The sequence below is a fragment of the Aphelocoma coerulescens genome, chromosome 1A, assembly GCF_041296385.1.
Source record: "Aphelocoma coerulescens isolate FSJ_1873_10779 chromosome 1A, UR_Acoe_1.0, whole genome shotgun sequence".
NCBI lineage: Eukaryota > Metazoa > Chordata > Aves > Passeriformes > Corvidae > Aphelocoma > Aphelocoma coerulescens.
Genome location: NC_091014.1, coordinates 59,560,439 through 59,583,828, shown reverse-complemented (window position 1 = coordinate 59,583,828; position 23,390 = coordinate 59,560,439). Strand labels below are relative to the sequence as shown.

The 23,390-nt window shown below is 35.2% G+C and overlaps 2 protein-coding genes across 5 annotated transcripts in view; one reads left to right on the top strand and one right to left on the bottom strand.

The window, feature by feature from the left end:
- The window catches only part of PARPBP (PARP1 binding protein), a 41,838-nt gene extending 34,205 nt beyond the window's left edge, over positions 1-7,633 (top strand). For all 4 annotated transcript variants that reach the window (XM_069003002.1, XM_069003003.1, XM_069003004.1 and 1 more), the window contains exons 10-11: positions 5,988-6,129; positions 6,774-7,633. In XM_069003002.1, coding sequence (XP_068859103.1) covers positions 5,988-6,129; positions 6,774-7,108 — 477 coding nt within the window. In that variant the 3' untranslated portion in view covers positions 7,109-7,633. The remainder of the gene's footprint in view (positions 1-5,987; positions 6,130-6,773) is intronic.
- A 21-nt stretch (positions 7,634-7,654) lies between these two features.
- Positions 7,655-10,122, bottom strand: PMCH (pro-melanin concentrating hormone). The gene is made up of 2 exons (XM_069003009.1): positions 8,431-10,122; positions 7,655-7,938 (listed from the first exon to the last, which is right to left on the bottom strand). Exons 1-2 carry the CDS (start codon positions 8,677-8,679, stop codon positions 7,660-7,662), a joined length of 528 nt encoding a protein of 175 aa, XP_068859110.1. The 5' UTR covers positions 8,680-10,122; the 3' UTR covers positions 7,655-7,659.
- Between the last annotated feature and the right edge of the window lie 13,268 nt (positions 10,123-23,390).

Here is a 23,390-nt window from a genome sequence, read left to right as displayed (position 1 = left end):
TGCCTCTGATAGGTGTTAGGTGGTTAGTCTATAGTATAAATTAATGATGTTTCATTAGGACTTGTCCCATAAAAGTTACCTTTTCCATGATATTTGAGAAGGGATGAAATACACAGTAGTGGTGATTAGTTTGGCTGTATGCTGAGTCTCATCAATATGCATGTGTTAAATGAAGAAATTTAGTAAAATCTAGAAAGAAAAAAGAGAAACACCTGAATTAAAAATAAATTTTTAAAAAAATAAGAGAAAAAAGCTGTTGTGTCCTCTCTTTCCTTAAGAGGAACTGTTCTCTCAGCTTCTGTGGAATTGTGTGGAGGAATGCAGTTTGATAATATTTGGAACTAGGATACATCATCACACGTGTGTGTTTTAGTATCTAAAAATAAGGACAGTGGATAAAGTAAACAGGTAGCTATGAACTGGAATTGGTGTTCAGAAATAAAATAAATCTTGTGGATATTTCCATTGTGCCAAAACAAACTCCTGGCAACAGTGAATGACAAAGAAATATTTTTTGTCTCTCAATCCTCATTAAACACTGGAAGAAACACAGAAAGATCACCTAGCTATAATGGCATTTGTTCAGAAGCAAAAGTGTTGCTCTTATTGCTTGATAAGAAAGAAGTCTGGGGAACAAGCATGTTGTATTGTTTCATTTCCTATAGCAGAAGTAAGTAAGAATAACAATATGAAACTTGGTCTTGCTTTGGGAGATAATTTAGTTTCAAGTTTATCTATTGTTTAAGTGAAATGTCTTCTGGTGAATGATATTTTGTAGAAGGAGTCTTTAATTCAGAAAGGTCTGTGGAACACAGGTTATGTCTCTTGTCAGCTGTCCTTACCACTCCTCTCTGCTTTACAGAAATATGTAAGAAGCTTAATTGGACAGGAGAAACTTATTTTATCTGAAAAGGGCTTGTCCAGCCTTGTGTCTGCTTTTTTGAATCATATTTCTATTTCTATGAAATGAGTAGATACCCTGTTTTTTGACTACTTATTTTGTTGATTTCAATGTGTTGTTAAAACCCTGCTTAGTGGTGTGAGAGGGGAATGAACAGGCTGTTACAGTAACCTGCCTTGTTTAGGCTGAAAAGCAACTTAGGACAACAAAAATGTTGCATAATAAGATTTTTATCTTTCTTCTGCACTGCAAAATATTAATGAGACTTTCAAGTTGTAGGTGAAGTACTGTTCCTGAACTAATGGGATTTCACTAATGGGTGAAACTGAGAACTTTAGGAGTTAAGAAGAGATGAACCAAAGTTATTAGGCTGTAAGCATGCAATATATGAGAGTGTAACAGATCTTTTTTTTGTAAAGTTAAGATTATTTTAGCCTTTTAATATTTTGTTTTAGAAATCCTGCTGTATTGTTAACAGACTTACCCTGAAACAGCTGCAAGAACTTTCAGTAGTTTGGTGTGTTTTTTTCTTAATGTAACCGGAGACAACCTTTCCTATATGAGGCACTATTTCCCTCCAATTGGGAACATAGCTGCAGTTTTAGTTTTAAGAAGAATTTGTGGCTTAAAAAATCTAACAAATCTTGGCATGCTTGAAGTTCATTGTAATTTTACTGTGTATAGAAATCCTTCCAAGAAAAAAGCTCCACAAAGCAAAAATCCTGGTCTGCCTTTCTCATGTGACTTTTTCATGTCTCTATAAAATGACTTAATATCTAGCTTCATGCACTGCTGTTATTTTTCATTGCTTAGTTCTCTAAATGCTGTTACTTGAGAGAATTGTTTTGCCTGTTTGTGATTCCAGTACAAATAAACTGTGACTTGGAAAACTACGAACAGGAAGTTACCAAGAGTTTTCTTGTATGCCCACTGTAATTGTGAGCAGAAGAGTCATAGTAATAGAGAAAACAATCTTCTTCAGGTAGTAGTCTGATCTATCGTTGCAAGAAATATTTATTTTTTAAGTGGAATATAATTAAGGAGAACACCAAAGTTGACTGATAGTTTATTAGAGAAGTGAAGGAAAAGGTTGTAAGTTCAGTACAAAATCTGAAGAAAGACTTGGTGTTGGTTGAGAACCCACATTTGTGTAGAAAATACCATTTTTATTTCTATGAAACCCCTAAACTATTTTATTTAGGATCCATAGCTGTGAGTTTTGTTTGAAAGCCAATAATTAGGTGATTTGAGGTTTATGTTCTCAAAACAGTAGCAGGTTATTTTGGGATAGCAAAAGGCTGGTACAATATCACACTAAAAAAAAAAAAAAAGATCGTTTCAGTACAATAAAAGCTTGCCATTACCTGAGCTATCCAGGATATTTTTTTAATAACATGCCATGGGTTTGGGAAAGATCATTTATTGTTTTGTTACTCTTCCCTTTGTACTCTCTTCCCTTTTTCAACTTCTTTCAATTTACCTTGAGGATTTTTTTTCTAAAAGGAAAAGGGTAAGGGTGGAGAAAATAAATTTTCTTTTTATCTCTTCTTTTCTTCCAGATAGTACTCTAGTTGTTTGGCTAGAAAATAAAAACATGTGTTTGTTGTTACTGATGTAGGTTTTCAAATTCTATTATGCCATTCCAGTGTATAAAACCCAAATCTCAACATTCTTAGTGACTAAATATTGGCAGTACTGTCTGTATGCAGATGCTGGAAGGAGATCTGGAACAGATTATAATCTGACTTTTAGAAATAAATAGAGCATGCACCATTAATATTTCACATAAAAGTGAATGTTTTATATGGGCATCTTGACCAACTGAAAAATTTCTCGAGGTACAGATGTCAAGGTGGGAGAATGTACTGCTTTATCTGCTTATTAGGACTTCTGATTGACCTACTTATGCTGAACCAGTTGTAATTCTCTCCTACTTTCTTGCAGCTGAAGAGTGAAAACAGTGAACCTTTTTTTTTTTTCTGAAATGAAGCAGAATTTTTCTTTGTATGGGAATAAGAGCAACATCCCACTTGCTTGTGAAGAGGAAAGGGGGGATAGTAAGGCTGAGTTCATTGTATGCCATTTGTGTGCAGCTACTCAGTTAGCAAAGTGATCTCCCAACATTTTTTCTCTCCCTGAGCTGTGGGTCACTGGAGTGGTGCTCTTAAAGCAGTGAGTTTTAGGGAATTTAATTTAAAAGAACTCTAAGAGTTTTTTTTCCTAAGAGCTTTTTCAAGCTGTTGACAGGCTTCATTGTGTGTTTCAAGTAAATTTTAGGTTGATCTTTCTTCTTAAAAACATTCCAGTGAAGCTCTACTTCCTAATTCAGCGCTAGACTTGTGCTCCCTTGTGCTGCCTTCAGGCTGTTAAAATTTGCTTGTTGCTACTTCACCCAATGTAATACAGTTCTTTATACTAGTGAATATACATTCCCAGACTAATTGAAATGTTTGACTGCTTCAACAAGTTGTCTTACATTATATATACCCCCTAGATTAGTTCTAGCATCAACAGTCTGGTTTGGTAGAGGTTTGTGTACCGTTTGCAAATTTGCCTGAATGGTAGGTGATGCAATACAGACATATTTCAAGCTTCAGTGAAGTTGAAACACAGATGAGTTTATGCTGTTTTTCAGTATTTGAGCTTGACTTCTGTCCCTTGACTCCACATTTTCTATCCCTACAAACTGAATTAGTGAAGTGTCAGATGGGAGTGGTAAAAAAGAAACACTGTTGTTCATAAAAAAATAACTGCATTTACTGTTGGTTATAGAATGGTAGCTATCAGACTTTCTTGCTCAAATTTTGTTTTTCATGCTGTATTTATTACAGAGTCATCAGCTTAGCAAAATCATAACTTATTTGCCTCTTACAATATGAATGTGATAGAAAGCTCCTCAAGTTATTGCATAATTTTTGATGTGTGTCATTTACTGAACAATAATTGAGAATGGAGGAATTTTTAAAGCATTTAGATGAAGTTTTTCAGAAACATATCAAGTACTGAAAATGTTTTTCATTCATATTACAGTAACCTGAAGCTTAAAGGAGATGCAACCCTTTATTTTCTTAATATTGTAATTGTACAATACGATGTTGATTAAATTTAAACTAGACAGCTGCTCTATACTTCAAAACACTTTCTGAAAAGAGTATAAAGTTAATGGCATACAGTCTACAGCTTCCTCACAAGGGGAAGAAGAGGTGCAGACACTGATCTCTCAGGTGACCAGCAATATGACATGAGGGAATGGCATGAAGCTTTTTAAGGGGGTTAGGTTGGATATTAGGAAAATGATGTTCACCTGAATGTTGACGGGGCACTGGAACAGGCTCCCAGTGCAGTGGTGACAGCACCAGGCTTGACAGAGTTCAAGAAGTCTTTGGATAATGCTCTCTGGCACATGGTGTGATTCTTGGGGCTGTCCTGTGCAGGGCCGGGGGTTGGACTCGATGATCCTTGTGGGTCCCTTCCAGCTCAGCATATTCTGTGATTCTATTTAGAGTCAGTGAGCTGAGGCTTAATCTTGAAGCACACAAACCTTGTAAATGTCTATGTATATAGTCTTATTTTGTGGTAAATATTTTAAGTACAAAGTAGATTAACACTTGAAAGAGATTTAAATTGTTGAGAGTCAGGCTTGCTAGTTTGCCCTGTTAAATCTGCTTTTCTTTCGATGTTGTCTCAGTCTGTAATCTGGCCCAGATAAATTGCAGTTTAAGAATGATGGACAACAGGGAAAACTTGGCCTTTTTGACTCCTGAAGGGAATACTGAGGATTAAAGTAAAACTATGTATGGCCAGGCATATTAAACCAGAAAGAACAACTATGTTTCTGTAAATGAATGGGATATTTTTTTCCAAATAGACCCAGTGTGTTCACCTGGCCAACAGCAGTACCATGAAGAGATAACTAGATTGCATGTCAGTGATAAGCTTGAGTCTGTTATCTTATATGTATGAAAGCAGGATGTGATGAAAGTGGCATAAATTGTGACTGAATTTTGTGGATGAAGTTCTCTGTGAAAGGTAGCTTCTGGAAACATTAATTTCTTCCCTTCTAAATCTGAGAATTTGAGTTAGAAGAAAATTATATCTCTAAGGGTCAAATCTGAACTGTGAGGTTTAATCTTGCTTGTGCTAAGAAGAAAAGTAGACTTACATAATGCAAACCTTTTAATCAGAAAAGTGGCTGTAAACCTCTTATTCAACAAAATCACTCCTGCTATCTATTTGTATAGCAATATTTATTTTGTAACAGTGTTTATTGCTTGTTCTTTTCTCTGATGTTTTTGCTATAGCACCTGTTCGGCTTGAATTGATTTAAATTCACCTGTGTTGTTGTGTTAAAATTATTAGCTAAAAATCCAAATGTATTGTAATTATCTGCTCTGTGCTACATCTTTCAATGTAATTTGTATAATCCAGTGCACTTTCAGATGAAAGTGGGGGCAGAATTTGTCTTGCAGAATCTATAGCATTTATGATCAATGGTATGGGAAGTAAAAAGCTTGACCTGAAATTCTCAGGTGATATGAAACTGTAACTTAAGAATAAGCTGAGGAAATTTTACCTGTGACTTGAGCTATATGAGTATGCTTTGACAAATGTGGAGTTAGACATTGGCATTCAATGGTGAAATGGCTTTGTTTTGTGAATAAATGGGAAATCTGAAATAGCACTTTATATTCCCCTTTCAGGTGTAAGTATAGTTGATGATCTATCGAAGTATGAAAATTGACTGTGGTAGCTAGGACTCCTACTCAAAACAGTGGAGTCTATCAGAAGACTAAGGCCTAACTTAAGAGAGAAAACTTTAAGTTGAAGCTCTGAGAGTTAATGTGTAACTTTCTGAAAGAGCTGAAGAAGAGATTTTTTAATTATTTTAGGACTTCTAATAGAATAGTAAATGATTTTCCTTGAAAGCCCTTACAATTTGTAAATGAATACTTAATTTTCTTTTTTAATGTGAGCATATCCAGTTTTCTGTGAGAAGAATGGGAAAGCTTATTATTTTACTAGTCTTGCAGGTGTTGTCTTTCTCTTTTGTAAATAATAAAAGCTAATTGCAGATTGGTATTTGCAGATGAAGCAGTCTTCAATTAAATCCCAGTTTGCCTGTACATATAAAAATGATTTGAGTGAAATGAGTGGTCAGCATTCCCATGCAATTCCAACCTGCAAACATCCTGTACCAAAGCAATGTTCAAAAGATGGAAAATGCACAGGTAAGCTGTGGTAGGGTTGAATAAATAAATGTGATAGGTAATATTTTAAATGCTGTCCGAAAAGCCTTTAGTAGAACTCAGTATAAATGTTTTCAACAAAAAGAACAAAAACATCTCATTGTTCTCAATGTCTCATATGCCAGTTAAATCTTTTTGCAATAAAACTGTAATGTCAATGCTTTGAAAATAGAAATGTTTGAAAAATGTGTTGATGCATCTTGAGGTAAAAAAAAAAATATATGTTGCATATATGACATATTTGTTGTTATTCTACAAAAGTAATCCAAGTGAAATCTGTATTTTTGACATTAAATGGGGGGAAATGTTTTACTGCACTATAAACTATACAATATATAAAATTTCTATGCCCTTTAACCCTTTCTTCCAATATCTTAAAGTTATAAATCCACTTTCCTAAGTCAGTTATCACATGTTTTGAGCAGTGTAATTTTAAATTGGCAATGCACTTATGAACACATAGCAAATGTAATAGCAATGACCAGCATAGCTTAGTTTTATTGGTAATACATTAGTTTTGATTTAAAAGAAAAAAAATAACATGGTAGTCCTTATAGAAAAAGGATGTATATTCCCAGGTAACTTTTTATTTCTTCACATATGTTTTTGATATTCTTACATGACAGAAGGTACAAATTCATGTCTTGATGTACCAGTGCTTGGAACTATTTCTGAAAGTGTTCACCAGACTAGAAGTTATACAGAAATGGGAAAGCTGAGTTGTCAGCCAAGGAACAAGAACTCCAAGAATGAACAGATGGATTTGAATAACGACAAAATAATCTGTGACAAGGAAAGTGAACCATCTTTGCAAAAAAATACTAAAAGACTTAAGACTTCAAACAGCTCTCAGAAGGAATTGGACAGCAAAATTGGTAAAAAAAGAAAACAGACGAAAACTGCAAGTAAGAATAAGTTGATTGCTGGTCAGGCAAAATTAACTCGCTTTTTTCAACTCTAAGTTTTTGTTTTCATGTACGTGGTATGTTGACAGTTGTAAAATTTTGCAAGAAAACAGGTGAAATTCATGAATTAATTCGTTTCATATGTAAGTAATTGAAAGTATCTTGTGTATTGTATTAGACAACTGCTTACAAGTCTGGATTATGCTGAAGTCTTTTATTTTTTAGTAACAATGCGTTGTTAATAATTACACTTATTTTTGGTAATGAATTATGTATCCCTCTACAATTTGATGGGAAATTATTTTTTGATGCATATGTACAACCACACTAACACTCAGTAACTTCAAATTACATTAAATTCAGAATAAAATGTTTAATCTTCAAAGAACGTGGTGGAGATCAGTAGTTTTCACACTTGCCAACAAGGTCGATAGACTCTTCCCAGCATACACCTGAGGACTACAGGAGAAAAAAAAAAAAAAGTCTGAAAGTTTATATCATCAAAGAACTAGAATTCTTATGGCCTCTGGAAATATTTATTTAACAAAATGCTCCCTCCCCTGTGCACCGAATCATAACAGACATGGAGCTTCTAAATGAACATTTATCAAATTGCTATATTGACATTGCACTGTAATTTACCAGAATGAAATAATCTTTTGTGTAAAAATAAAATATATTTACTGTCAAAATCTCTTCTTCCTATAGGGAATTTAGCTGAATTTTCTTCATCTGTGGTCTCTCTTTCCTGTGTTGACTGAATATTTTGAATTTCAGTGTCAGCTGGAAAAGCCATGGCTCCCTTCAGTGCAGGATAAGGTAGTTGTTTTCTACCTAAGTTGATTGGCATAACATGATTGAAGAAATCATGTCTGGAACCTCTGTCCTGTTTTGAGGGAAGACAAGAGGTTTATCTTTAAAGTGAGTTGTGTTCACATTTGGTACTTTATACTTCAACAGTGCAGTTATTTTTTGTTTCAAGATCATATCTTGAAAGTAATGCCTCCTTTACATCTCTGGCCAAAATGGTTTAATGGACGTAATTAAATAGTGGGTGTCATGTTCAGCAAAGTTAAAAACCTGTTGCTGCATATAGGGACAAGCATCAAATATAAATATAGGTTCCCCCCCTGCCCATCCTCCAAGTTTTGGCTACTATTGGTAAAAATCAGATTTAATTCAACTGTCCAAGTTACACATTTAGAATCTTGGCATTAGATACATAGAGTTGAATTTCTTTTTCTTGACTATGTTATGTTAAACTGATATTTTTTGTATATTTACATGGTTATTGCTTTAAATCGTTGTACTTGTTTTCTAAAAGGGTATAAATTAGTTTCAATTTTACAATTAAGCCAAAATGTAAAGCTGAACTCACCAAAAACTTCATTTTTCCAGCATTCTTTTCATTGAAAACGGTGCTGTCTTCAGTCTTGTAGTGCTTCAGCAAAGGTATCACTCCCCTGTTCATAGTTCTATCTCCATTTCGTAGAGTTTTTCCTAGATTTAATGCAGCTAGCAATATATCTTCATCTACTTCTTGCAGAGATTTTGAAACTGAGAGTAGAAAACCTTGAGAAAAGAGAGAGAGAAGAGAGAGAATTAGGATGTATGATGTGATGCACATTTTTAGTTATTTAACTTAAGAGGTTTGGTACTTCTGAAATTCTAAGAGAGCTTTTCCAGTGGTAAATAATTGTTTTCCATTTCTGGAATGGCACACTTTATATATTCTGTGGGTTGAATGGAAACTACTTCAATGGCTGATGAGTTCATTCTTTTAAAATGACTCATATTAAAGAGTAACCTTTTCAATAATCCATCTAATCCCAGCTGTTTAGAACTAAAACATTTCTTTGTCATGGATAATTTGTTTCTTTGTATGCTTTTAGAACAGATTAGTTCCTTTTGGTGGATTAGTATAACAAAGTTCACAGAAAACCAGAAAAAGTAATGTCCATTTGTGTCGTTTATAAAGCCTTACCTCTGATTAAGGCAATTTACAAAGAAGAACTCATCTACATAAGTAAGCAGGATTGCTGTAAAGGTGTGATGTATCACCTCTTTTGATCAAAACTGGATTCACTAAAGAGTTGAAATTCTTGAAATTTGATGATAGCTTAAACTGCTATTGTGTTAAAGTTGAAATAATTAATATGTATTTTCATGTCTATTATGTCAAGTTGCATTATACAGTTAATGGCTAGAAATATTTATTAATTCCTAATTAACTATGTTTGCCTGTATTTTCTTACCGAAAGTGGACTTTTCTCAGCTACAAATATAACATAGTCAAATATGATTGCTAAGAATGTAGAAAGAAAACTAAACTTCAGTTTTTCATTTAAAAAATGAAATGTGTCTGTTATCCTGTGGAAGAAAAGGTAGAGGTGTCTGCATACTGTCATTTTGTTGTTGTTGTCTGGGTCTGGGTTTTTTGTTGTTGGCTGGTTTTGTTTGTTTTGGTTTGGGGTTTTTTGCCTTATCTGGAAAGCAAATAGGGCCAGCTGAAATTTAGCTAATCTCTTAATGTCAGTGATGGAAACCACACATTCAGTGGCTGTGTGCCTCTTACTTCATGTTTGTTTTTTCCTTTAGGTTAGTGCAGGGCACTAAGCATGCTGCCATTCAAGGCAAAGCACTAGGGAATTGGCCACTGTTCACTGCTAAACTTCCTGGAAAACCACCTACCTTGCCAAAGTAACTTCTTGGTAAGATGTTTCATAGGAAAATGTCATGCTGGACTAAGCAAATTTTGACTAAGGAAAATTTTTGGTGTACCCACTTTTCTCCAAATGAAGAAAGTGCATTTAATCCTTTCCGGGCAAAGCCTCTCTCACAAACAGAATTGTTTCTTCTTATTATTTTCATTTCCTTGCCATAGAGCCTGTATTTGCCTCTGAGCAATTAAGTGTTTTCTTTTCTTTGACTTTAATTGCCTGGCTACAGAGGAGACAAATTTGAGTGTTGATTGTACATGGTTTAATACTTCTCATCCAATCTCTGTTTGCTAATTTGTATTTTTCCCTCACATTAAGTATTTGTACAGTTTTGTTCAATTAATAAAGCAAAATCCATGTATGCTCTGTTCCAGGTACTTTTCATTTAGCTCAGTCTTGGCAGAACAGGAGGAGTGCTTTGGAGCTGTGTCGGCAGCAAGGTTTGCTTTTTATATGTTGGTCTGTCAATTAAAGGTTGGAGAACAAGCTATCAACCCAGTAATTGGGTAGGTGGCTGGAGCTTCTGCTTCTCTGAAGCTCTGGCACCCACAAGTGTGCAGCATCTCACATGGGGCTCACTTTCAAATGCCTCTGTCATTTAATACAAGGCACAGCTACAATGAGTACAACTGACCTGAGTCATTCACAAAGTCCATCTACAGCATCTGTCTAATTGTCTACTATGAGACACAAGCTGATGTCTGTGAAAGAATACGAAATCAAGGCAAACTTATGGTACTTGGCCCAGGATCTTCTACTGTTTGTTGAACTAGTTGTTCATTTTTAAGGTTTGTTGAAGATCCAAGGTGATTCTAGTGATGAGTAGAAACTTCTAACTAGGGTATCAAGAAATCCAGAGCACATGTTTGTAAATTCAGTGACTTATCAACTGCTCTGAACAGGCAGAAAACATTTGTACGCCTGCAGATTTGCAATGTGTGTGTTGTGTACAGCTCTTCATAATACCTTGGGGAATCCTAGCACTCTGATATCTACACTTCTATTTCTTCATCCCACAACTTTCAATTTTAGTAAAAATGTAAAATGTTCTGATACATCAGCCTCTATATTTTACCATTATTTGTGACTTTTTTTTAATTCTTAAATGGAAAATATTAACCCAGTACTGCTTTCAGAATAATAACAATTATTTTGAGAAATTCTTCTAGCATCTACTTTGCATCTAGTTACAACAAAATATGAACTCTTAACATCTGAACTCTCATGTGGTATATGGAAGTAAATAAAATCTAGGTGATAACATGCCTGGAATTTCTCTTATACTCATTTTGAATTCTTCTTGGAATGGGTTACATAACAATTGTAATAGTATCATTTAATCTTGTAACTACTGTAACTGCCATGTACAAAGGCTTGAACCTAATGCCTAGTATTGACTGAAGAGTAAATAAAGCAGGTATGTATTGTATAAAGTCAATTATATTCTATTAGAATTGAAAAGCTTCACAATGCAAGAGAAGCTATTTAAGCGACCTTAATAAATCATTTTAATAAATCATTTATTGAATCTTAAAATAGCACAAAAATAAATGTTAATTTGCCCAGTGGCTTACTTCTGATTTTAAAAGGTGATTTGTGGAGGTTGGTTTATTTGTTTTATTTTTAGTTTGAATCTTGTACATTTTATACAAACAGCTGTATTTTAGTCTGAGTTGTGAAAATACTAATCCCTTCTTGTGTATTAGTCTAAATACCTCAGTGTTTTAGTTCCAAGCCCCTCCCACCAAACCCAACGAGCAGGTGTTGAAGTGGAGATTCTCTGTGCTAATAATGGAAAGAGTGTATCAGCAGTTCACAGGGCAGATAAGAGGTAATTAGCACACTTCATTATTGACTGTAGGAAATTAAGACTCTTGCCTAGCACTGTGTTGTTGTTCCTCCTGCTGAATTCGTAGTCACCTAGAATCAGTAAATTGATTTACCATGAAATAGGCACAATTCTGCATTTAACAGGACAGATCTGGACTTCTGCAGAAGCACAGCTCTAAATATTTGGGGAACTTAAAACTTATCTTCTATAAATTTGTCAGGAGAATGTACAAAAAAAGGGTGGGGGTGAAACCCCACAAATAAGATGACTTTTACCAAATTTCTGCCCAAGATCCAGGATATCCATTTCAGTCCTCTGTTGAATTATAGTATGTATATTTATAGAATGAAATGTTACATTTGTTTGTTATAAATTAATTTCATAGTTGGAAAGACTTCAAAATGTTTTCTGCTGTTTGTTTTGAAAGGCATTTCAGAATTTCAGTTGCAGGAAGTGCATAGAAATGTAAATATTTCTTAAGGAATTGTGCAGCAGCAGAAGAGAATAATTTATGCATAGTTTCTTCTAGCAAAGTTAGTGATAAGCATATTGGTTACTGTGTCTGTCCTTTTTTAGAATTATTTTTGTTGTATAAAATGGTCTGTTCTTGTAGGAATAATTTGCCAGAATGCTATGTTTAGAATTAACTGAGCTGTTCCTTTCACTGTTTAAAAACAAATTAACCCCCCCCCCCAACAACTAAGTTTCTCCTTCTGAAGGACCTTTTGCAGAACTGTCCATATGCAAGTCTGTTAATGATGCCCAATTAATCAATAAAGTGGAAAGAGGAAAAGTGGAAGGAAGATTCCTCAAGCAGTAGTAGCATCTTAATTAAGGAAAAAACCAGAGGTGATACTGGCATATTCTCTTTTCATGTAAAAATCTGCGTTTCTGAGAGAAGTCCACAAAACTGTTGTGGACAAGCCACAGTCAATTATTCTGTAACCAACCAACAGCAGGAACTTCCTTATGAGAACACTAAAGAGGATAAGAAAGACAGGGCCTCTTTCCTTTGCAGGCAGATGAGAGGATTTCAGCCAAGAAAAAAGTACAGGAAAAGAGCAGGAGGTGCAACTGCAATTTTGAGCTTCATTTGAGCCCAGGATGTCTGTGAGAGGCTTTGAAGCTGGCTATCCAGTGCATGCCTTCTAAAATTCCTGTGATTTCTACTCTTCACCATTACTGTTCATATGGTTTTGATAGTGCTGAGGTAATTTGTTTTGCATAACTAACACTAAGGCAGGAGAACTTTTCTAGAAATGTTGACTCTTGAAAGTCCTTTAGCAATGGTGCTGGAACCATTGGTGGATTAAGCCCCCTAAAGGGCAGTGAGTGTTCTGGATGGTACACAGCAATTCTAAGACTGACCACAGCTGGTGTTTGAGAGGAGCAGCAGTTCTTTCTTTGCTATTGTACGAAAGGGGTCTGGCTAAGTTAAAGGAATATTATCAATATTGTTCTTGGATCCTATTGATGATGTAGTTGTGTTCCACACATGTCAGTTCAGGTTCTCTTACTGAGCTGACTCATCTGAGTCAATTTGTGTGATGAGAGTTGACATGCTGCTGTCGTGGAGACATAAGAAGAATGAAACCAACTCTACCACAATTCCTTTTTTGCAGAGCAAGTGTTCAGTAAATTGACACTTCATCAAAATCCAAATAATTTACTGTTTGTCGCCTGTTGTTTTTGTTTTTTTTTTTTTTTTTTACCAATAGTGTCAATTTTTATTTAAGTTTTTTTGTTGTTGTTGGGGGTTTGTTTGTTTTTCTTCAGTTTTTGGTTTGTTTTTTTTTTTTTTTTTTTTGCATTTCATACTCTAAGTACAATTGAATTTCGTCTGAATTGTTTCTACTAATGCTTTTTTCTCATGATAGAGTATAAGCCTCAGTTGTTTGGAGTCTTGGTAGTTATTGCACAATAATGTTGCATTATGAGTCCATGAAATATTTTTACACTGTTTTGGATGTCAGGTACGTTTTTGAGATATGCTATTTTGTAAGTTATTCTTTAAATAAACACAAAAGTCAGAGGTGTTTATACACAGAAATGCTCTAGTATGTTTTCACATGGTAAGCTGACCTATATACCTAAGGTGGGGTCTGAGTTTTTCTTCCTGCAGTCTGGAAAAAGAATCAGTTATCTTTTAATTCTGTTATTGTGAAGTAAAATGTAAAACCTACGAAAGATCCACCAGGTATTCTCTCTTTGGTTTGCCATACCAGTCTGTGATTTTGGCTGTTCTACTGTTTACTCTAGCAACAAGGGGTTAAACCAGATGATCTTTAAGGTCCTTTCCAACCCAAACTGTTCTGTGGTGCTACTCATGTGGTATTAGCACAATGGTGTACAGAACATTACAGTATGTGTTCTCCTAATTACTGCAATGCTTGTGGTTGCTATCCAAGGACTAGGAGTGACGTTATGATTTAGTGAATCTCGTATCCTTGAACATATTTTCTTTATTATCTATGCCAGAAATGTAACCAAATTGTACCTGCTTCTGTTATATCAATTCCAGTCAGGTCTTTTTCATCCCAAGTATGTGAACTTTGTCTATGATTGAAACATCTGTCTTACAGACTCTGAGGAAGAGAAATTGCAGGCTGTTAATCATACGGTTTCTACTGTGTATTACCTTTGTCTGCAGAAGAGACTGTGCTACCACTGATACTCAAAAGTACAGCCAGATACTTATAAAAGCTCTCAAGAGCTCCTGCACAGAATGGGAGTCACACTGGAGATTCTGATGGAAGCTGTCCAGGAGAAATCAACTAAGTTTCTGGACATACTACATCCCTCTATGCCAGCATGCCTGGTAATTCCCATAAATGAGGGCCTGTCAGAGTCAGCCAAATTACTCTGGCAGATGTCTGCTGCTTTAGTGTTGACAATCCAGATGGGTGGATTGTTATCCAGTGCTTTCTGCAGGCTTTGAACAAGTCTATATACACTGGCGCCAGGACTGTTAGCTGTGGCAGCAGTCCACTGGACAGACAAGCATCAAGGTCTACAAAGAACAATACCACAAGGTAAAGACTTATCCCAGACATTATTTAATTAGAAGCAAAACCAACCTGCTTTCAAATTATCTTATTCTAGTTATGATCTAATGCTGTTTCAATCAGAGATGGCTTTTATGGAAGATAGCACTGCTGTCAGTGAAATATCAATCATCATTTGCACTGCTATAGGATCATGAAAGGTTTTACCTTAGCCAGAGTTTTGTATTTTATCAGACTCAGTTATTTCCAAGAAATATATTAAAATAGTTAGCCTAGGATATTCCTGTGTTTAGCACTTGTTTTGCGTACGTCATATTTAAAATATTAAGTGTCATTTTCCCAAAGGCAATCAGCAACTACCTTCTTTGATAAATGTACTGCTGCAATGACTTTTGCCAAACATTATGACTTCAACTTGGTCATTCATTTAGTAGCCAAGTTTTGGTAAGAAGTATTGTTTGGAGCTGAAATTATTCTCTCTCACAAATTTGGTGGATGCTGTCTGCCATTCATAGTTGCATCCACATTGACTCTCATGCAAGGAATAATTATTTGCTGACAGCGTGTCGGATCCTCTGAGATGTTATCAGCACACTTCCCATATCATACTGTTTTCATTTTGACTGGCACTGCCTGCTGTGGACATTGAGTTGTAAGTGACTTTTAAGTGAGCAAGGGTTCCTGCCCTTTGTGCTCTGCATATGGGGATGAGGCAGCTGAGTACTTATGATAGTTCTGTGTGAGATCGCTTTTTATAAGCGAAAGTGCTACATGTATGCAAAGAATAGAGCCAACAAGGATTACAGCTTCAGCCAGAAGACTTGTTGCTACTTTGCATGGATAGTAGTTCTTTCTGGATCTATAGTGATTTGCCTGTGTCGTTCTACTTAGTATCTGAATGTTCCTTACCATGTATTGAATCCTTTTTCACTGTATCACACTGTAAACCAGCTAGCCCTTCAAAATAATGGGACTGTTGAGGGGTAAAAAACCATGCCCACCACTGTCTTAATTATGTAGGGATATATTACGTAGGTACAATCTTGAAATCTCATGTATGTTTTTGACAAATGCTTTTCTTGACCAAAATGTGAGGCAGAGGTTACATTTACCCATTGCTTACCCACGTCAAAGTAAAAATACGTGGAAACTTGAGCTATTAATAATTTCATAGGTTTCATGCATAAACATTGGTGTTTATTGAATTTTCAGCCTTTAGGTGTATTTCTGAACTGCTAAGATTGGATTCAGTTGGACTAGTTTACAATTTCTAAGATGTTACTAATATGCAGTCACGATCAGATTTGGTGACCACTACCTGTTGGTTCAGAGTTGCCATCTATAATTGCAAACATTAATTTTAAATAAACACGTTAGGCAATTTCTGGTGAGGAACAATCAGGTTTTAAGATTGGATTTAATCATAAAATCTATAAATTCCTTCCTGCTGCAAGGACAACAAAGCAGGTCACAAGCATTCCAGGAGACATCTGGAGTGCACTGAGGATGACTCCTTGACACAGGCTGACTGAAGACCTGATGAGGCAAAGCACTCTAGTGGACCTGGTGTCAGTAATTAGGAGCTGGGTATGAAGGTTGTCTTAGCTTTGTATGCAGTGGCCATAAAATGATGGTGTTCAGAGCCCTGGAAGAAAAGACCAGGGGAAATAAGATCACAGCTTTGAATTTCAGAGGAATAAACTTTGCTCTGGTTAGAGTTTTGCTTGGGGCAAACCCATGTGATTGTTCTGGAGAGAAGAGGGATCCAGAATTGCTGGATCACCTCCACTAAACTCAAGATTTGTTCATCTGAATGTCAAGGGAAGCTGATGGGAGACCTGTGTTAATTGATGGAAAGCTCATAAGAAAGCTCAGTCACAACCATATAGGATGTGGAAGTAGGGACTTAGGAGACAAGAGAGAAACACTGCCTGCGGGTGTGGGGACTGGCTTAGAAAAAGCCAAGACTAGATGGAGCTGAAGCTGGTGAGGGATGTGAAGGGCAAAAGTGAGTTCTACAGTTTTACCAGCAGAAAAAAATGAAAGAATTTGGAAAATGTGTGTCTGCTGCTGAATGGGTGCAGGGTGCTGGGCACCAAAGGATATAGAAAATCTGGGATAGAAAATCTGGAAAATCTGATAGAGCCTCAGTCTCTATTGGTAAGATTTGCTTGCAAGGATGCCACACTCCTGAGTCCAGAGGGAGCATCCAGAGTAGTGAGAACTTTCCTCAGTAGAGGAGGATCGAACTGGGGAGCCTTCAAACAAACTGGCCATACATAAGGGAAATGTCTCTGCTTTGAGCAGTGTCTTGGACTAGAAGATCATGAGGTCCAATCCAACCTCACCCAATTTAAAATCCTGAATTCACTTTTACACCGCAGAGGAATATGTTCACTAAATTTAGGTTTTCCTAATTATTAATATGCTTTTAGTTTAACTTTCTTTTCATTTATATCTCCTCCTTCAGCAGATGTATATTTAATTTGCATTGCCTACCTGATTTATTAGTTCATCTAGCAAATAATCTGTAATATTCAACAAAAACACTTTCTTCAGGGTGTAAAAGTGAGTAGAAACAAGTTTAATAACATGATCTGTAAGTGATCAGGATGAATTGGTTTTCTTTCTGATCTTTTGTGTGAAAATTATTCTTGTTCATTTACTTAATGAATGAATGTCTGAGTTTAACATTTAGCATAAGTATTTTTAACATGAAGTGATAAACTTGTACTTTGTCTTCCAAGTAAAAAATCTGTTGCAATATCACTGCTTTCTGCATGAAGAGTTTTAACCATTAACAACTCTTCTCAGTATTTATATTTGTGGGTTCTAATTCATACACATTTATCATGATGTTTCTTTTAAAATGTAATTGCATTCGCATATTTTATGTTACTATATTTAATAAAGCCATGGAACATTCCAGAAAATATAACACAAGACTTTTGACTATGGAAACATTATATTTGTTAGTGGGAAATGATGAAGTGCCACATATTTAGCCATATATTCATGGGTGAAAAGTGGTGAGGAGCTTTTTTTTCATTTCATATTTGATGAATGTGCAACAAGTTCATATTTATTACATTCTGTGGAGTTGCTGAGCATGCATAGAAACAGAAGTTGAAGAAAATAAAGAGAATTTAACTGATGTGGTATAGGTCTATGCTTCTGGGCAATTTTGTACAAAGAATATGCCATAATTGACTTCTGAATCTGACTTTATTTCTGATTTATATATAATATCTAATATTGTCTTTAAACTGAATGTTTTTGTTCTCAAGGTCATGGAGTAATATGTTAAGAGCTCTGGGGTAAGAGATGAAAATGTCCAGGTTAGATGCCAAGCTCTTTTATTTGCCTCCTTGCATATGTAAGTTGAAAGAGAAAAAAAAAGGTTTCTAACCATTGTAGCAAACCATTATTATGATATTTTGATAGTAAGCTGCTGCTTAAGTGCAATTACGTATTAGACCTTTTTTGGCACTCTCCTTGCACCATTATTTCTGGTTACATAATCTCTTGAGTATTTTTGTAAATGAAGTAATGGATAATCTAAAAACCCAACAGTGTTTTTATGTTAGGAATATGTGTCAACTGCAATCATCTAGATTTTTTCCTGTTGTCGAATTTTCTTTCATAAACAGGCAAACATTTCTAGAATGGTAAGGAAATTGTTTATCATCAGCATCCTAAAATGGGTACAAAAGCTAAACAGTTACATATGACATTGATTATATTGAATAAGATCATCCCTGCAGTATTTTCCACATGATGATTATGCAAAATCATGCTTCCGATGACTTAATTGCAGTTCTTTACATAATTTTTCATTAGAAATAATCAAGCTCTACATTTTGCTAGGTATTGTCATAAACTTTACATATTTTTGTGAGAGCTGTAGTGCTTAATGAAAAATTGGTTTTAATTATCAAGAGAAGCTGAGTAACATTTCCTCCCATTTTAAACACTAACTTGTTTCTTCTCAAAATAATTTAGAGATGAAGCTTGTCAAATCAGTAGGCATTTTATCAACCAGAAGAGATGACTGAAGTTAAACTTACAATTATATAATTGTAAAACATATACCTGTTCTAGGAAGCAACAGAATTTTATTTATTTTCATTATTCTAGTTCAATATCATGAGATATTGAACTAGAATAGTGAAAAAGTAGAGAAATAGTAGGGTTTATTGATACTAAAAGTAATTGTGAATTATAGTTTAAAATACAAATATAAGAAATTTATGTGGATAATGTACTCCATTGTTTATTTTGAAAAGTATGTTAGATGTTGAACTAAGTCTGCAAATGAAAACGCAGTGTTTTGTAACCTGTATGTGCCAAGATTTACAATAATTTGCAAATATGGGGTGTCTCTGTTATATAGAAATTTCATGTGTTGGAGGCGGGTCTCACAAATGTCAAATCTATGACGTACATAAGTAGGGTCACTGAATGCATTCCCTGTATACCATCTGCTATAGAGCAATTGTTTTAAGAATTAAAAGGTCTGAATGCATCTTTTTTGCATTCTTTGGTCAAAAAAGCAGACACAATATTTAAATAGTAGTAGTCCAAAAGACCTTGTAGGTAGAAAACGAATATAAATCCAAAATACTTCCGGTACTGACCAGCAATAGCTTTTCATTAAGGTAAAACTGACTGTGTACAAGTACACATATTAAAAACATAGTAACATTAGTTTTCTTTGAGTATTCCAGGACTGAAAGATGAGTCTCATTGAGATTTTTTGCCTTAACATTTCTAGTTTAGCCAGAGAATGAAATATCTCATCTTTCACGTTAAAATGTCACAAGCTTAAAAAACAAATGTTGTTGGCATATGACTGAATAGAACTCAGGCTAGAGTCAGAATATTTGGGGGGAAATTCACATGGAGAAATGTCATGTGGTTTATGAAATTTAGTGGTTATTATGTGGTTTATGAAATTATTAGCAGCAGTTATTGGAATCCCCAAGTGCTGAGCATGTTAGTGTTGACAAAGGGTGTCAAAAGATAGATAATGCAGTCAAAGGTCAGTGATAAATTTTGTTACATTGCATCCCCTTTGAATGTCTGGTAATACTGGATCTTGGAGACAGCTGGCTTCTTTTCTAAGAGTAAGATGTAAGATAAGCATGTAAGTATTGACTGTAATTGTGAGCACTCTAGTTTGTAGGAAAGGGTTGTGCTCACTACTCCGGGCAGAAGAACACATGTCCTTGAAGGCTTCCAAAGGGAAGGCCTAGAAGATCACTTCTGCCAGCTGGTACTGTGGGAAAGCACCAAGTCAGGAGCTTGTAGGAGTTACTTTGTGATTTAGAGGCTTGTAGGTCTTGCTGATGAGGAAAGGTTGTGCTGTGAAGTAAATGTGACTTTTTCCCCTTCAAGCTGATCTTACGCTGTACCCTATTTGGAGAAGAGTGCTTTTTTTGTTTGGTTTTTTTGTTGTTGTTGTTGTTTGAGTTCCTTTCATAACTGCTAATTTTTTCTGTTCATCTCTAAGTCCTTTCTTGATGTGACCCCTGCATACTGAGCAAACAGAAGCTCTCTCTACTTACTCATAGTACCTTGTGTACCTGCATGTCTAACATCATTTTGCAGCTGCAAAGAGGACCATGGCTCCTTTCTTCTTCACCTTCACAAAAATTATCCTCCTCCTCCTTTATTTTTCTGTAATGTTTTCTTAGAAACATGGCTTGCTTTTAAATGGTGTCCCCTTCCCTAATATTTCTGGCTCTTCTGTAAATTAAAATCAAGATTGCTGGAACTGTATCTTGTTTAATTATATTGTTTGCAGAACCTAGGAAAGAAATGCACTTTTCAAACTGGCATTGAGTTGAAAATGCAAGATAACTCTGGAAGTTCATGGAAGTGAACTCTGTGGGTTAATGGTCCTATGCTTTTGGGAATAGGTGAGATATCAGTTCTTTCTTTGATAGATAAGTCAAAGTTTAATCAAAGGTTCATATAGACACCTATGGTAAATTAGGCACTTTCTGTTCCTGTAGGTTTTCCAGTTAGGAAGGAAATTTAATTTGCAAATCAACTTTAATGCCTGAAATAAAAGTAAATGCAGAAATATATTTTATTTTCTCTATTTTTCCATATAAAGCTTGGGTCAGCATGAAGTATGTTATATACAGTTTTTCACATGGTTCTTGATAGTCACAAAACTAATGAGAAATCAACCCTCTTCAGTCTGTGCAGTCCCTGTGTTTGGGTAGTGAAGCATCTCAGTGGCTACACTAAAGCAAGAAGCTGACTTGCATAGTAGTTGCCTAACAATCCTCTTTTAGCATGACTGGCTGCATATTCACCCATTGGAAAATGTGTCCTGTAAACAGATGAAATACCTGCAAAGGTGATTAGGTTCATGCACAACATATCTGAGAGTGTGGCTGCAGCCCAGTATTTGATTTTTTTTTTTTTATATTAGCAAAACTCTTTGGAGTGAAGAGAATAGAGGCTATGTTTTTAAATTTTAAAGTTTAACAGAACTCTGCTATTTTTTCATCTGCCATAGGTGGGTATGCAAGAGGTATTACATTTAATTTTATTTCTGGCATGTGACGTACAAAATTATGTTTCCAGATGCAAAGATCCATTCTTTCACTTCTACAGCTTGAACTTTCTTTACATCTATGGTCATTTTTTCATTAGTGTAACATGCTCCACTGCTTCTATATAGTGTATTCATAGAATTGGAATTATCTCTCCAATGCAGCATTCTTGCATTTTTCATAAGAAGCATTGTAGTTTTAAGGTTTCCTGATAATTTCTGGCAGTTTTGTTTGGAGTTTTTTTCTCCGTGTGTAATAAAGCTTGTAAAATTCTCTAAGTAATTTCTGTATCTGTTCTAGTAATTTGCCATTATTCTAGCATATTTCAAATTCACTTTCAAAAATGTTAAAATATGGGTTAGATTGTTTTAGTTTTAGGCTAGTGAAGAAACACCAGGTTTTATAGTTGCCTATATATACAATACCTGTTTTTAAGCTAAAGGAAGAGGTTACAAATTTAACCTAAGATAATTTTAAAATGAGGAATTAAAATAGGTTAAAAAGGGATTTGGGGGGATAATTTTGACAAAGAGAAACATTAGGAAATTATAGAACACATTTTATTCATTTTTAAATTCATTTATCTACCACATAATGTATTTGCAGTCCTTGAAAATATTCTGAGTTTGGAGCATTATGCCTTCTAAACTAATAAGGCAATGAGTAATTCAGTGGTAGGAGTTGAAACTATGAGTGGCAAAGTTTAAAAGAGGAACTGAGCCTGTACTTAGCTAATAAGAGAAGCTTTGAGCTTAATCATGTAACTTCATTCTTTTATTGTTCACTTCCCTGATGTGTACAGTGGCTTGGGTGAGGTAAATAAGGTGACTGGGTTTTGTGTAATTTATTGTCGGGGTTCATTTGTCACTTTCAGAAGTTGAATGTGTTAGTTAAGCACTAAACAAAAGAATCAAAATAAGGTCTGTCTGAAGCACTCACAGATGTACAATTATCAGATTTTAACTAGAACACTTGCTACAGTGTGACCTTTCATGTAAAGTACATATAAACACAGCCAGAAAAATATTTTTTTGTAAAGAATTTATTCTGTTGAAGTGTATTTGTGCTAAGTGCTTCTGAAAGAGAGAAACTGCAGTAGCAGAAATGCTATTTATGAAATGGGTGACAATGAACTGCTGTAAATGAGACGGTAAATAATCACATTTGGTTCATCCTGTTTAGAGAATAAAAAGTAAAGTGGATTTATATCAACAAAGCACTTAACCCCATTTCTAACTTATTCATGTCAACAGTAGAACCAGTGATTAACTCTGGTGACTCTTGTGATTTTGCAGCAGTGGTGCTGTGTTAACACTCTATGTTACAATGATTACACTGCTCTATTTCCATCAAAGCTCCTAAAAAAGGTTTTTTTTTTGTATATCTGTTCATCAGCTGCTGTTGCATAGTTGGGACAGGTAGTATACTACTATTGCCAGCAACATAATAACAAGTCTTTTCCTGTTCCAGTTCAATGATTTCATATGTAATCAGGGAAATTTAGTACAATGATGGTGAATAGTGGTTCTTGTCACTGGCATTTGATTTTACCCTCAAAAGAAAAAATTACATTAATGTAATACTATCTAACATCTGATTTGCAAAAAACCCCATTGTTTAGCAGAAGGCTGGGGAACAAGTACTTCTCTCTGACACCCACCATCCTGTTCAGTTCTTAGGTTTATATCTGTCTGGCTTCAGAAACTGATGAGAAGCGAGCACATTTGCACTGCATATTTTACATGTGCCTCACTAGACCCAAGTATTTTATTCACCTGCAGATTATTCACTGAGAAATGTACTTGTGGTTTAACATGGTATCTGAATAGAAACTGAATTTATTACCTAACATTGTCTGATCTGAAAATAGTGGGGAAAAGGCACAAAATTAATGTGATGCTAGTCTTCTGCCTGTGGCCCAAGGGTCAGGTGATCTGCATGCTTTATAGTTTTGTAGGAACATATTTTACTTTTCACTGAGTGAAAATAGTACACCTGATCAGAGTTCCTGTTCTACCTGTCTGCAGAAGGTCTCATCTGCTTGTTTTTCCTTGCCAGGTAGCCTAGAGCAGATATCCAATGTAATGTCACCCATGCCAGGCTGCCCTTTAGTCCTCTCAGTTGTCTCCATGCATTCCAAATATTCTGTCACATAAAGGACAACTTCACTGCTTCATCTTTGTGGCTTGTTTTCTGTAAAGAGCCTGTTTCCA

Coding starts and splice junctions, on each gene's coding strand:
- PMCH (XM_069003009.1), bottom strand. CDS start 8,679: ATGTGCATCACATCATACATCCTAATTCTCTCTCTTCTCTCTCTCTTT. Junction 7,939..8,430: donor CTGGAAAAATGAAGTTTTTG/GTGAGTTCAGCT, acceptor CCCTCAAAACAG/GACAGAGGTTCCAGACATGA.